A 14843-nucleotide genomic window follows, 5' to 3' on the forward strand; every position below is an offset into this window, starting at 1 on the left:
CGGCGGTCCGTCCCACTGCCCGCCACCCGTGACCTCTGAACGGGGGACCCCTCCCTCCTCTGCCCCATCCCCCCCTCTCCCCGCCCTGATGCCAACACAGACGATTCCGATGACAAATTGCTGTCAAATCGGGGGCATTTATCTGTCAACCTGTCTTGTCGGTGCAACTGAGAGGCTGGATTTCTCTTTATCCCACGTGCCGGCCGCTTCTGAGGTGCCTTCGCTGCGGCATTGGTCAAGGCTGACCGAAATCAACGCCGGAGGCCGGCGGTTGGCCTCAGGGTTTATGACGTCATTGGTTCTGGACGGGTGGTGCCCCGCAGGTGAGACGGAAGTTTCCTGGGAGGTCCGGATATTCTGTGGTGGTAATGGGAAAATATTGCGGTGTTGAGGTCTAGGTGTTGAGAATACGCGGTCGGGTACACGACATTTGAGGTTAGTTTTCTGTAACTAGTGGTTTTACTCCGGCTACATTGAATTTGTTTTGTTTTAACAGGAGTGGGCGAAAAACGGTTACCGATATAAAGTTTTCACTAGAAAAAAAATATAGACCTCTTATTCGGGTTTGGCGAAATAGATATAATTCAGTCTGCCTAAACTCCACAATCTCTGTGCCCTTTGTCTTTTATCCCCCCAGTCACCCCCCCCCCCCCCCAGTATCCCCCCTCCCCTCGGCGGCAGACATCATCAGCTCTGCACAGCGCGATGATGGATGTCTGCGCCAAATTCGCCGCGCCGCCGCACGTCATACCTCCGCAGGGATTGTCTCTCGGTGCTGCGGCACTAATGCGGCGCACCGCGCCATATTTCGTCGACAAAGCGGCGGCGATGAACTGTCAAAACGCCACACGGACGTCATCCAACACCAGCCAGGATCTAATATAAAACTCGCCGCATCGGCGCGTCGCGCACGGGCGCCGCCAGGAAGACAATCAGAGGGGTCACTCGAGAGTGTCGGAGGGGACCTCAGCCAACCGGATGTGATCTCCCGTGGTTAAATCGTGTCTGATTTCGGTGTTGGCGAGTGTTCGCCAGTAATTTCCGGTGATTTTTTAGGGGAGCCCTATCTACATCCGCCACTGACTGGCGAAAATGCCAAACAGGAGCGCCGCTTTTGTGGCTGGTGTGGGAAAATTAACCCCAAATTAAAATTCGACACCGCGGCCGGCGCTCGATGATTGATTGCGGTGCCAGAGTGCGGAGGAGGGGAGAGGATGAGCGCACGTGCTCTGTGCCGCCAACGCATCCAAAAAGGCAGCGCTGATAAAACGCAGGGCTCTGGAGTTAGTGCCGCGCCCTGAGACCTGATTATAAATGTGAAATGGAGGCTGATATTGGGCAAGAAGTCTGCGGCTTAGGTAATTAGATGAGGATTGAGGATACTGGCTCATTGATCAAGGCAAATTATAATTTCGGCGACAATGACGGGGCATTAGACTGAAAGCATTGGGAAATGGGGTGTGTGGATAGTCGGTAAAATTGTGAAGTGGAGGAGGTAGACGTAAGAAAAATGATGTGTCATATGCCAAGAAGAACCCATTCATTTATTTGACTTATTCATTTAATAGACCTGTCCTGTCCACGAAGTGATGATGAGGTGCGTTTCATCAAAATTAGCCACTCAGTCTCTGAAAAACACTTATTGTAAAAAAAAGTGATAATGAGTATGCAGATTACGCCATAGGTCCTTATATTTTGTGACTAATAAAAACCTTGATTGAACATTTCATCTTATTTCCGTACTAATATCGCCCTATGTTTCTTTTTGGCTCTGTTTTCTTGTTTATACTTTATTAGCATTTAACATCGATGATCCCGTCCGTTGCCTCTCTCTCTCTCTCTGTCTCTCTGTCTGTCTCTCTCTCTCTCTCTCTCTCTCTCTCTCTCTCTCTCTCTCTCTCCCTCTCTCTCTCTCTCCCTCTCTCTCTCTCTCTCTCTCTCTCTCTCTCTCTCTCTCTCTCTCCCATCTATGTCCCCTGACGCCGGATTCCCGTCGGACATTTGTGCCGACCAAGTTTGCCCTCTGACGTCCCTATTAATTCCGATCGTCCCGCCGGGAAGAATCACAGCAGCCGGGGGCGCCACCGGCCCGTGACGTCATTAAATGACGTCATCAGCAGCCACGGACGGCTCACATTGAAATTGTGTCCCAGACGGCAGAGGCGTACCCAGACAGTACTCAGTCTGAGTCATTCCCTGACTCTACCAGGCTAGCGAAGACTTGAAATGTATGTTTGTTTTGAAGATTTTGTAGTCAAGAAAACAGTCTTCTTTGTAATTTCATTTTTCCGTATTGTCGTGAACCGTTACGTTATTTTCATGCAAAAACAAGGCGTAGAGAAGGCCATAGGAATGCCTAGGGCCAGGGCTGCGGAGTCGGAGTCGGAGTCGGAGTCGGAGTCGGTCGGAGTCGACAGTTGTGACCGGAGTCGGAGTCGGAGTCGGAGTCGATTTTAGAAACCCGAGCCGCAGTCGGAGTCGGAGTCACCGAAAATCTGTCGACTCCGCAGCCCTGCTAGGTCTGCGGAGTCGGAGTCGGGAGTTGGAGTCGGTCGGAGTCGACAATTCTGCCCGGAGTCGGAGTCTGAGTCGGAGCTGGTTTTTGAAAGCCGGAGTCGGAGTCGGAGTCGGACTCGCCGAAAATCCATCGACTCCGCAGCCCTGCCTAGGGCCAATGCAAAATGCGATGCAACATTCGCATGCTGCATTCAATGTAGCTGAAATAGTCATATGAACGCAATCAACAGCTCTATTCACAAACCACTCTGCACGTTCCCAGCCCCCCCCCCATGACTTCCTGAGCGCGCCCCTGGCGTTTATGGCGTGTTGATGCCCGGGTCCAGATGGGTGACAACAATGTCGTACCCCGGACCGCATATGGGAGCCGTCAACCGGAAACAACATGTCGAAATCGAATCAACCCCTTTGCAGATGGAGCTGTGTGAATTGAGGGACCCTACCCCTGACTGTGTCTCTGTGTGTGTGGGGGGGGGGGGGGCTTCTCGGGCATTACACTAGTGTAAGGGGGATGATTGCTTAGTTGAAATGTTTGCCATGATTGAGCTCTGCTGCAATATACAGACGTTAATGCGAATTTTGCTTACAGGCACACTTGGTTGTTTTCTTATCAAGATATAGAAATATTTATAATTATAATTGTTATTCGTATTTAATGCGCAGTGGCTACAGTTTTTGATGTTAGGTATGCCTATATTTGGTAGATATCATGAAACTTCGATTACTCATTTCAATGAAACATTTAAATTTATTATGCCACAGCAGTACCTAAACTCTAACGGCCTCCCCAGCCCCGCGCCGTCTCGGCCCGTCTCTGCCCCTCTGCCCCTCTGCCCCCCCCCCCCTCTGTCCGCCCGTCGCCCGGGGCCGGCCGCCGGCCGGTCAAGGTCAGCTGACCTGCCCTGTCCCCGGGGTGACCTAGCAACAGCTGACCCCCTGTTACTAGGCGGCGAACGACTCAGGAGCCGGGCGGCACACCAACCAATCAAATATTGCACAATCTCAGTGACTGTGAGTGTTCTCCAAATATCAATTCGATTTAGAGCAAAAACTTACTAACCTCACATGCTCTTCATCACACCAGTGCATCTGCTCTGTACTAGTCGAACAGTCCCCGGAATGAAAATCACAAACACGAAATCAATGCCGCTTCTGCCTCTGTTTACTTGTGCTTCCGGGGTGCTGCTCGAAAACTCATCATTTTCCGTTGACAATACCGAGAATTGACTCTGAAAGATTCCCCGCTGGGCTGACTGCGCGGGAGGGACGTGGGAGTGGGGGAGGGGGAGCAGGGGGCGTCCCCTCCCCCAGCTGACAGCATGGTCCGGAGGTATGGTCCCACGAGCGATTGTGTTGGATCGGGTCCTGTCCTGTCCCTGCCGCCCCCGCCCGGTGTTAGCTAGAGGGTCGCCGCTTTCGCAATCAGACATTGTGGGATTTCATACGCCTGGATACTGGCCGGCTGGTGGGGTGGGGGAGGGGAGGGGAAGATGTGGGGGAGGTTATGAGCTGCACGTGCCAGCACTCGCAGGGAATGGATGTGTAACACGGGACTATATTTATCCATTCCTGGCTTCTGAGGGCTCCTATCAGATGTGGGGGAGGTTAGGAGCTGCACGTGCCAGCACTCGTAGGGAATGCATGTGTAACACGGGACTATATTTATCCATTCCTGGCTTCTGAGGGCTCCTATGATGACATGAACGTTGCTCTGAATAATACTGCATCATTTTTGTCGAGTCCAATGCGGCTCAAGGGTATTTCCAATTGCATTTTTATAAAAGTCAAGCAACGCAACGCGATGGACTTGAACTTGGCTGCCGTGCGCTGAGATGTTAGCGCTTTTGGCTATGTTACATAACACTTCTTGTTATATAAAGATGTCGATTTGAAAATGGTGAAATTCGGACTACCGTGTAAAGATATTCTGGCATACACACTTGCCACGCGCCGGGCGCTTTTCTTAGACCCAGTTCCAAACAGTGCCCCGGGGCAGACAGGTCACGTGACAGTGAAGTCAGAGCACTCGGCGACACGGTTGACCAATCAGAGCGCAGGGAACGCGCCTGGTTTGGAGCTGGGTTATGATCTTATGTGACGGCTCCCGCTAGTTGGGGATGAAAAATAAGTGGCTCTTGGAAACGCGACGGTATGCAATTTTGATGGGTCTTAGTTGAACATATGCTGAGTAAGTTATCATAATTTTGCTGGCGGCCTACGCTATTCCTGATTATAAATTAAATATGGAAGTACTGATCGGTCAATAAATTCAATTGAATTAACTATTGTATGAGCGTTTCTATTCACATATCTGTCTGACTTTCGATCAAATTTCATGTCACGAACATCTACCTCTGAATTCAAACATCGGGTACTTTTATAGACGATATAAAGCAATAGCATATGCTAGCACGTCACAAGTTAGGGGTATGTAAATTTAGTCAGCATTGTATTCTAATTGACCGTTCAAACGAATAGCTCTTCGGCTGCAGTTTGCAGCAAACCATGTAACAAAACACCTAGCGGGTTTGTTGAAAATAATGATCATGTTCTAAATCAGATATCTCCATAACTTTGGCTCGTCTTTATTTTGCCGTTATCAGCGCTGTAAAATCAACGGCTTGCCGGCGGCGTCGATAGATGATCGTTAGTTGCAAGTGCGATTGCCTCTCTAACTACCCTCGGTATCAGTGTATTGTTAGGTTCGCGTCGTAAACCATCGGTCTGTTCAATTTCTCCGCTAGCGGGCGGTCCCGAACATCTTCTTCGTCGAGGTGTTATCTTGCAGGAGACCACCGGTGTTCCATCAAAGACAGCTGCTAGGGGCTCCTTCTGCAATAATGCAGATTTAGATACGCTGACATCCACCCACACTTTCCCCCCTCTCTATCTCTATCTCTCTCTCTCCCTCTCTCTCTCTCCCTCTCTCCCCCCTCTCTCTCTCTCTCTTTCTCTCTCTCTCCCTTGGCATCCACCTACTCTGGATCCATTTCCCGCCACCTCCGATCGCTGTATGGCACACATATCTGGCATTTTTGCCCAGTCTATAGCCGGTCGCGATAAACACCCTTTAACAGAGTTTTGATGTACCCCGGCACTCCGGCAGAGGGTGATTAATTCCTCTGTCGCCCCGCCGGCATCGCTGGCGCACAATGCCGTCCGAGCGCCTTTTCCCGACGCGAATCAGTGCCTTTTCTGTTCCTAAAGGGCCTTTTATGTCTGGCGGGTCTTTATTTGGCGCGCCAGGCCGTGCGCTCAGCGCGGCGGCCGGGCGGGAACAACGGCTGGGCAGCTGGGCGGCCGGCGCGCGCAGAGGCGGGGACAGGGGGCCGGGGAGGCGGGTGTTAAAAGTCGGATGAGCAAGGAATTTTGAAATTTCGGTTGTTTATTGTGGATTTATGTCGTTGAAATACCTTAGCATACATTCAAGGGCTATAAGATTAAGATGTTTTCACCTCAGGAAATTAATTCGAATGAAATTGGCCCAATTCTGAGCCGTGTTTTGGTAGTGGTGGTTGACATATTCCCATCTCTCTCCCCTGGGTCCGCCCCTGCCGGCCCTCTCACACCGTCCCCTCTTACCCTGTGAGCAGCAGAGGCGGCACCTCACCCGTCCTCCGACTCACTGACCGGGCGGGGGACCCGTCACCCGCCGCCAGCCATGTCACGGGCTGCTGGACTGTTTTACCGACACGGGCCGCCCGAAAAGAGGCGGCAAATTTCACCGTGTCGTGAGCACCGCCAAAGGAGGGGGAGGTGCTGAGTGACCTGACCCGGGGGAGGGGTGGAGACTAGAGTGTTTGGCTTTGTTTTTAAACTCGAATCTAGATGAATGAATACAATAAGGTATTCCTATTTTTGTTTGATCGAATGCTATCTCAATTCTGATTCTGAAATATTTTCTGAGTCACTATTTTCCCCATCATATTGAGTCATGATTGAGGGTTTGTCTGTTTGCATTTGGAGCTACATTGGCATTTATACTTGCAGAATTCGATACTACGCTTTGCAACTGTTATAGAAATTGAAGTAGTATCGTCTTCGCTTTGCATTTATTACACACAGCAGGTCAGGAAATTTGTTTGAGTCAGCCAAAACGTTATTTACTTAAAGTTTATTTACCTACTGTTCTCACATGCCTGTTGCCAATTTAAGTACGAAAGTGGTCCACCGAGCCATATCTCTGTAGGAAATATTTGAACTCTATCATGCTCACCGGCTGATGACCTGGTCACCGCGCCGAGTTCGTGGTCCCGCGAGTTCAGCCACCTCCGAGTCCCGTCTCCAAGTTCTTCGAAGGCTAGAGCCGGGCTAGCTCTCTCAACTCTGCGCGGCCCAACTCTTTATGACAAACTTCTAAAAGCAAATACTGGTGAGCGTCGAAATCTGCTGAGCAAATGAACCGGCAACTTCTAAATCACCACAAATACGGCCCATCCATTCGGCATAACAAAGATATCTCCCGGACGGAGGCATTGTTCGTCGAGAACGACGCTCGACTTTCTGCCGTCGGCTGGCGGCGCCGTTGCCATGGATACGCGACGATCCGCCCCCGGGCGACGTCACGGCCGGCTGGCCAATCAGCGCGCAGATTTCCGGCCCGACCAAAGATCGAGATCAGATTTTAGCGCGCGGCCGAGCCGGCGCGCGCGCTGATTGGTGGACAAAAATGCCGGCGAAGATGACAGCCGCCGCGCGGCCAGGCATGGATTATGAAATTAGACAAATCATAGCTCGGGTGGTGCGTGACCAAGTCAGCCGCGGTACTCGGCGTGTCAACAGCAGGGAGCCGGCAGACGGACGAACCGACGGCGGTGTCGGGGACCGCGGACAGACTCTCAGACGGCCGGCCGGCGCCGCAGTGACTTGTGTCGACCCGTGACCGGTGTGTGCGGCCACGCGCATCAGTGAACCCCGCGTGTGCCGGCGCCCGTGACCGAGACCGATCGCCAGTGCCCGCGGCGGCAGAGGCGCCACGGCAGAGCGGTGAACGCTCGCGCGCAGCGGAGCGAGGCGGCTCGTGGCGGCGCGCGGCGGCCGAGCGAAGCGGAGCGGCGCGAAGCGGTGCGGGTCGCGACCGTCGGGACTTGAAGTTATCAAACTGGATCCGGCGGTGAATTTGGGGATGTTTTCCCCGCGGTTTTCGGCCATGGACCTCACGGCCGCCTACCGCTACAACCAGAACATGATGGAGTATTACACATGTAAGAACGGTCGGTGACGATTTGGCTCGCTTCGTGTGCCTTATTTTTGTCATTCCATTGCTTACAACATTTACCATATTCCCTAGATAGCTAATGTGTAAAATTTTAGGTTACCTTTCAATCTTTCAGGTTCATGTGCTTGGCTTGTTTTGCATTCCGTGGCTTCTTGTGTTATGGGTTTTTTCAAAAAAGCGCAAACAAAAACATGAAAGTTTTATATTCGTCAGATATCGAATAGTGTACCAAATCTCTGACATTGATAGGTTTTTGGTACAAATTTGCTTATTTCATTTTCTGATCTGTTGCGGGCCTACATCAACACACAAAACACCCACATCTCTCTGGTCCCTAACGTCAGCTGTCCACATCATCACATCACCTCACGTCACGTAATCGCGTGATGTGTCACTACACCGCTCCTCCGCCGCCGGCGCCGCCGGCAAAATTGGCCCGTCTCATAAAATATTACCGGCGATAATTATCACGTCAGAAATCCGATGTGGCACGCGCTCGTTTCAATTAATCAGTGCGTATCGGATCAAAGAAGAGAAGCGAGATGTTTTTGGTTTGGCTGGATGATGTTTTCTGGGTAACTATGTTATTACGCGTTTTTATGCTTGGAATGAAAGCATTCGATAAGATGAGTTTGGAAATTGAAGGTGCTGCATAGCGGAGCAGTTTGCAATATTTAGATCCGTACGACCATGATCCGCATTAGATTGTTCATTTGAGGGCGAGATGTCGATACTTGTCTCATTTGCACACAAACAAAATGCATTGGTGCAATATGCAATGCCATAATGCACTTCCGACTTCCTGCAAACCATAAAACGTTCTTCCTGATAGCTCTCTTTTTGCGAACACCATCCACGGAAAAGATCCTCAGTAACTCCGCCGTACGCAGCCAGGGCCCGGTCCGTCCCTTCACCGCCCGTTCATGCACGCTCGGCTGCACGCGAGGTCCGATCGGATCGGAACCGACGTTTGTACATCGGAGCCGACGCTAGCGCATCTCCGGAGAGAGCGGCGGCGCTGATGGTATCACACGAGGCGCTGCAAGGTATCTGATACACTGCTGATGACGACTTGATGAAATCGGTGATACCTACAGCGGGTCTTTCGAGTTGTTTTCTTGGAGATTTAATTGTGCTGAGATTTTAGCTGCCGTTGAACTGTTGATTTTATATCATTGTGTTCAAGTTTTTTGGAACACACAGGATTTAAGACTTAGGAACTTTTTCGCAATTTCACAGCGAAGCATTGGGGTGCTAGTTGCGTGAAACCCAGATGGCGTCTGTAACATACCTTATGGGTTATAACGGCATCACTGCTAGACGTGCAAAACGGGCCCATGTTTCACTGGAAGTGCACTGAGATTTGTCACGCCCAGGTGCCTGCAGACCCTGTCCTGACTTAGTAGCTCTGAAATAAAGCGGCGTGGCTAAATGAAATGCGACATAAATTACCTTGAAGGTACTGGCAAACTCATTCAATGTTATGGATTTTATTTTCGTAAGTAAATCGAGGCGAGGTCTTTCTTCATGAACGCCTTTGAAAATCGGTCTTCGAAACATTGACCATATTGACTCTGTGTCTCTCTCAGAATTTTCAGTTTTTATTTTGTAAGTTATATTTTTATTCATTACTCCAATTATTTATCTCTAAAAAATGAACGGATATTTCTTCCTCGGCGTTCATATCCTTCCCAATGGCGCATCCATTCGGTCAACCCATCGACTCTTGCCATTTCATCCGTCTCCGAAATGGTCACGATTGGAGCACTGGCCTCTCTGCCGAGGGCACCTCCGCTGCCGGAGAGCCCGGCCGACTTCCCCGACATCGTCGGAGCCGACGAGGCCGGGTCGTCGATGTCGATGGGATGGGACGGCGGAGACCGGTGGAACGGCTGGTGGGGGTAGGAGGATACGAATGAGCGCTGAATCATTGTAATGCTGAATTGTGAGATGAGGCGTTCATTTGAATCATCCATGCGCGTGCATTGGAAACAAGTGTTCTTTTGCTTTCCTCGCCTGTTTGCAATAAGATAACATTTGCATCAGTATATTGGCATGGTGCATTGGTATGGTACTGCGGTCTCGGAAAGTTGGAATTGCACTAGTTGATTGAAACATTAAATTGTTTTGACGATACATTTATTCATTTGCAAGTTATGTTTGTAGTGGGGAAAGAAAGAACACTCAAGTTATTGTTCAAGATAAATTGTCAAGCTCAAATTTATTGCCACATTCGGTGGTACAAATGCCTCATTGCTGCCACCTCCCGACTTCAACCATGACACTCGATGACATCATTCCCAGTGACATCCTCTTTCAGTCACCACTTCTCCCACTAACAGCTCGAAGCGTGCCCTCCTCTAATCACCAGTACCATCGCGCAACTAACCAGTCGGCTTCACTATCCACCTTTCAACAGTGCTCTCCCGTGGGGCCGGCGCCGGCTCCAGTTGCCAGACGGCGGGGTCAGGTTGCCAGATATCGGCACAGATCACTCGGCACAAGTGAATATGTGAGGTTCGGAGATGGGTGGAAGAGATGGGAGATGGCGGAGATATGTCTCCCCCGGGCGCGGAGACACCTGTTCTAGCCAGAGGGAGATTTTGGGGTGAGACTGGCTCGTGGTTGTGTTGATGGGAGAGGCGATACAGTTGTTTTGTTATGGGATTTACCGAACGCGCCTTTTGTTGGGCGGCTGTCGACAAGTGCAAGCTTTGTGGGCCGCATTAAGGGAGGTAGGGTTATGATTACTTGCAGAGATAAGCTAGTTTTTAGGGCTCATTTTAGATCATTTACATATAGGTAACGGAGCATCTGGCCGTGTAAATTTGTTTCCAAACCTGAACTCGAAACAAAAGAAGAAAAAGAAATGAACATAAATTATTTTTCGTCATATTTGACTGCCATGGGAAATTGGTTGGTTTGATGATGGAGAATGAGCGCAATAATTCACATGGCGAAATTGTCAAAATGTCAGCATTATCTCTGGATCGATCCCACGCCGGCTCCTTGCCTTGTCATTTCCGAACGCAGCGTGATTGAAGCCAAGTCCGTGCGTTAGCTCACGTGGATCCCCGATCTCGGGGATAGATATTTCAGCCAGGCGCCTATCGGACTGACGTTTTGACAGACGTTCCACCCCGGAAACTGAGGGCGGGTCGCCGGTGTCACTAGTACAGGACAGATGGGGAGTCACGGACGGGTCCCATGTCAGGGAGCGCTGTCACGCACCCCCCCCCCCCTTCCCGCCTCCGACCTGACCCGGCCTGACCTGAGAGAGACGTTTACCACAAGCGTTTCCGTAAATTCACTGTGTAATTGCTTAGATTAATTGGCGACAGCAAGGATTCTTTTGGGGCAAGTGGATATTATTTTTGTTGCTTTTGACCTGATAGCTTCAAATTCAATTATGTGAATATGCAGACAAACCCTTTTACAAAACAGTGTCGTATTGTTTAGGATTGGCTCATTTCAAAACAGACACTCAACTTGACCGTCATTTTGAGTCTCTTTAGTTCCGCTGGTGCCTGGTTGTGCAGCCCATACCGCACCCAACTGGCGTCCAGGGAAGACTGTCCCCTCCCTTCCACCCAGCCCCTCCCCCTGTCCCCGGTATGCGATCTCTGCCATTCTCCCGACTTCATTACTTCCCATTCCCGCTCCATTGAGGACCCTTGGGACGGTCATACACCTTTGTGCACCTCTCACCTCCGTTAGGCTGAAAGACACTGGCAAACTACACGTGGGTCTCTCGGGATGGCAAAAGGTGTTCGCCAGGTGAGCCGCCGGAGTTTGGTGGACGTGGCTGCGCGTGCCGAACAGAGGTATTTTCCGGGACAATCGGCTCCGGTCCTGCCGTCCCGGGGTGTCAGGGGAGTCGCGGACCGACCGACCCTCCCCACTCCCCTCCCGGCCCGTCCCCATGGTCCCCCTCCCCTCCCCAGAACAGTGATACCGCCACTGAATAAACCCCACAAAGCCGGTTGAAGTGGCCGCTACCTCCCGCAGGGAAGAGGGAGGGAGAGGGAGGGGCGGGGTTAACCCGGGGACCACTGGATGGGGTGACCCCTTGTTTTATCAGGAGACTGGCCAGTTAGCGAGCGAATGTCCTGGCGTGTGGGTATGCGCGTGAGTTGCGTGTTTGCACTGCGCGTGCGTTCCTGACGGCTGTGATCTTAGTGAAAATTGCGAAGGATTTAACGCGAAGTCTGTGCAGACAAAAATGCAGACGCATCCATGGATCCTTGAAGCCTTCAACTGCAGTGGTGAGACGCCAAATTTCAGCCCTAGTGTTGTGATCATACGGACCTGTGAGGGGATTATTCGGGTCAATCTTTCAGTGTGGTTTATCCTCTTCACAAATGCTCGACGCGTGCGTCGCTTACCAGCTGTATTTGCGTGCTGTTTTGTGCCTCACGCGGTTTTCTATGAGCTCTCAGTGGACAGTGTCCGCACAAAACCACAGAACGGTAAATGCTGTAGTTCATTCCTCCACCATCCCCCTCTATGGGCCACGAGGTGCGGCTTAGTGACCCTCTGGACACATCCCTCTGCTCCCCGACACTGGGTCTATGTCGCGGCGCGCGCACAGCACAATTTACAGCGATCTACCAGCGCCGGCTGTGAAAAGGCCCGCAGGTGCTGGTTTGGCATTGTGCCGCTGCTCTTGTGAATACAGTCTGAATAACACGGCCGGCTGGGTGCGCTACCTGGCTCATAACAGTGAGTCCTCGTGGGTTCGACCCGTGGTGGAGAGCCGGGCCACGCGGCCAGGGACAGAGGCTTTGAGAGCGGCCGCCCGCCCCAGTGATACATGACCAGCGGCGCAGAGTCGCAGCCGGCGTGTATTAATCATCGATGGGAGTTTTTAACGAGTCGTTAGCTATGGAGATTACGGATATATTCGGTGGAGGATCTCCAATGCGCGACTGCACGAGATTGATCGGTGCAGGCTGTGATAGAGATCGCTCCTGTCGCCTGCATAATATGCAATGATGGGTATAATAATCACGGGGAATCGGTAATGACGGCGATATTCATATGGAAAATATGCCGTATGTCACGTGGGAAATCTGACATGACATATGAGTAGCTACTGCTAGGTCGCATGAAACAGATCGGTCTGCGTGATTTAGAATCTGATTTTGCAAGTCAGCGGGCCTGCAAAACGTAGAAAAGCAATTGTTGGCTTGCCTTCTCACCAGGGCTGCGGAGTCGGAGTCGGAGTCGGAGTCGGAGTCGGTCGGAGTCGACAGTTTTGACCGGAGTCGGAGTCGGAGTCGGAGTCGATATTGGAAACCCCAGCCGGAGTCGGAGTCGGAGTCACCGAAAATCTGTCGACTCCGCAGCCCTGCCAGGTGTGCGGAGTCGGAGTCGGGAGTTGGAGTCGATCGGAGTCGACATTTCTGCCCGGAGTCGGAGTCGGAGGCGGAGTTGGTTTTTGAAAGCCGGAGTCGGAGTCGGAGTCGGAGTCGCCGTAAATCCGTCGACTCCGCAGCCCTGCTTCTCACAGTAGAGCATCAACACATCCATACCCACGCGCGGCTATTCCTGAATCTGTATCTGGTGCGTTTCTCGGTCTGTGTTCCTCCCTTTTCCGGGTACCGCTGACTGGGTCTGCCGTCTATCACATCTGCCACGGAGAATATGCGTCTCCTCTGACGGAGAATGGCTGAGTGGACCGGCGGGCAGAGGGGGAGGAGAAGGAGAGAGGACGGGAGGATGATGACCGGCCCGGAGCGATGAGCCGTGCAGTGTGTGGTTGCCGGTCGACAGGCGTGCTCAGATGATCAGAGACCGCCCGGCCTAACCGTATTACATTGAATATGCTGCCGGAATCAATGGCCTTAGATTTGATGGAATAGCTCAACTGGCAATTATAAGATTCCAGCTAAGAAGCTAAAGGTTAAAACACTGAGGAAACGACGGAAAATGACCTGGGTTCCACTTGAGATGCATTTTCAAATCATATTCCTCAGCTCAACATTTTCAACACTTGATATCATTTTCCGACCTGGCCTGTTTCCCACTCTGACCATGAGATGTTGCCTCTAGCATCCGTTTGCTTGACCTCAGGCCCCTCCGACCCCTCCCCGTCTGACCCCCGCCCGTCTCTGACCTCAGGTCCTCTGACCCCTCCCCGTCTGACCTCCGGCCGTCTGGCTGACCTCCCCCCGTCTGGCTGACCTCAGGTCACGGCGGTGTAAACCAGCTGGGTGGCGTGTTTGTCAACGGCCGACCGCTGCCCGACATGGTCCGCCACAAGATCGTCGAGCTGGCGCACAACGGCGTCCGCCCGTGCGACATCAGCCGCCAGCTGCGGGTCAGCCACGGCTGCGTCAGCAAGATCCTCAGCAGGTGGGTCAGCAGCGCCCGCTGAGGGCGGCTGAGGGCGGCTGGGGGCGGCTGGGGGACGGGGGAGGCTGGTGGGGTGGTTGCTGAGGGTTCCAATAGGTGCTGAACTGGTCTCAGCTGTCGGTGGAGGATGATGATGATTTTAGTTATTTGTTTTCGTGTGTTCGGTGAATCTGATGGCACTTTGTCGTCTGTTTGCTTCAATGGATGTGTGTACTGATGTGGCTGGAGAGTTGTGCAGCTTTTGGTCTAAATAATGCGTTCTGAAAACGTGCTGATGTGTTTCACTTTGTAATGCTCTTCGTGATCTGTTTTATGTGCTGAATGTTGTTGGTTTGGTGTTGAGTGTGAAACAAATAACTTGTGTTCCTGTTATGTGGGGTGTTAATGCTGTTTTGTGCGTCAATCGTTGTCTGGCAACTCTTCCTCAAGTATACTCAAGTATTTTGTTGTCTTATTCAACTCTGATCTGAACAACTCTGTTCATTTTTCCGAATGCAAATGTCAGTGGACTTCGATGACAATTTCCATCATCGCTGGAAGTGGAATACGGTATACCCACCTAATATTATTTTCATGAGCATATTGCTCAACTCAGCTGCACTATCACGAGCCACAACTACATCTAATGTCACACTGGAAACATGTGCCACCATCTGACACTTACCCGCGCCACAGTGTCAGCCACCCCCGCGGCGGCAGAGCGTGTCATTTATCGGCCGACACGACCCCGTGTCACCGTCTGACGTCTCAG

At 51.7% G+C, this 14843-nt stretch overlaps 1 protein-coding gene across 4 annotated transcripts in view; it reads left to right on the plus strand.

Annotated features, from left to right (window-relative positions):
• LOC122366386 (paired box protein Pax-5-like) overlaps window positions 1–14843 on the plus strand; it is an 82534-nt gene that overhangs the window by 39594 nt on the left and 28097 nt on the right. For 3 of the 4 annotated variants that reach the window (XM_043338596.1, XM_043338594.1, XM_043338595.1), the window contains exon 3: window positions 13927–14092. In XM_043338596.1, coding sequence (XP_043194531.1) covers window positions 13927–14092 — 166 coding nt within the window. Of the gene's footprint in view, window positions 1–7553; window positions 7722–13926; window positions 14093–14843 lie in introns of those variants that run through there. The other variant, XM_043338598.1, reaches the window with a different exon arrangement.

The sequence above is a fragment of the Amphibalanus amphitrite genome, unplaced genomic scaffold (assembly GCF_019059575.1).
Source record: "Amphibalanus amphitrite isolate SeventyFive unplaced genomic scaffold, NRLGWU_Aamphi_draft 000802F_arrow, whole genome shotgun sequence".
In the NCBI taxonomy this organism is placed as follows: domain Eukaryota; kingdom Metazoa; phylum Arthropoda; class Thecostraca; order Balanomorpha; family Balanidae; genus Amphibalanus; species Amphibalanus amphitrite.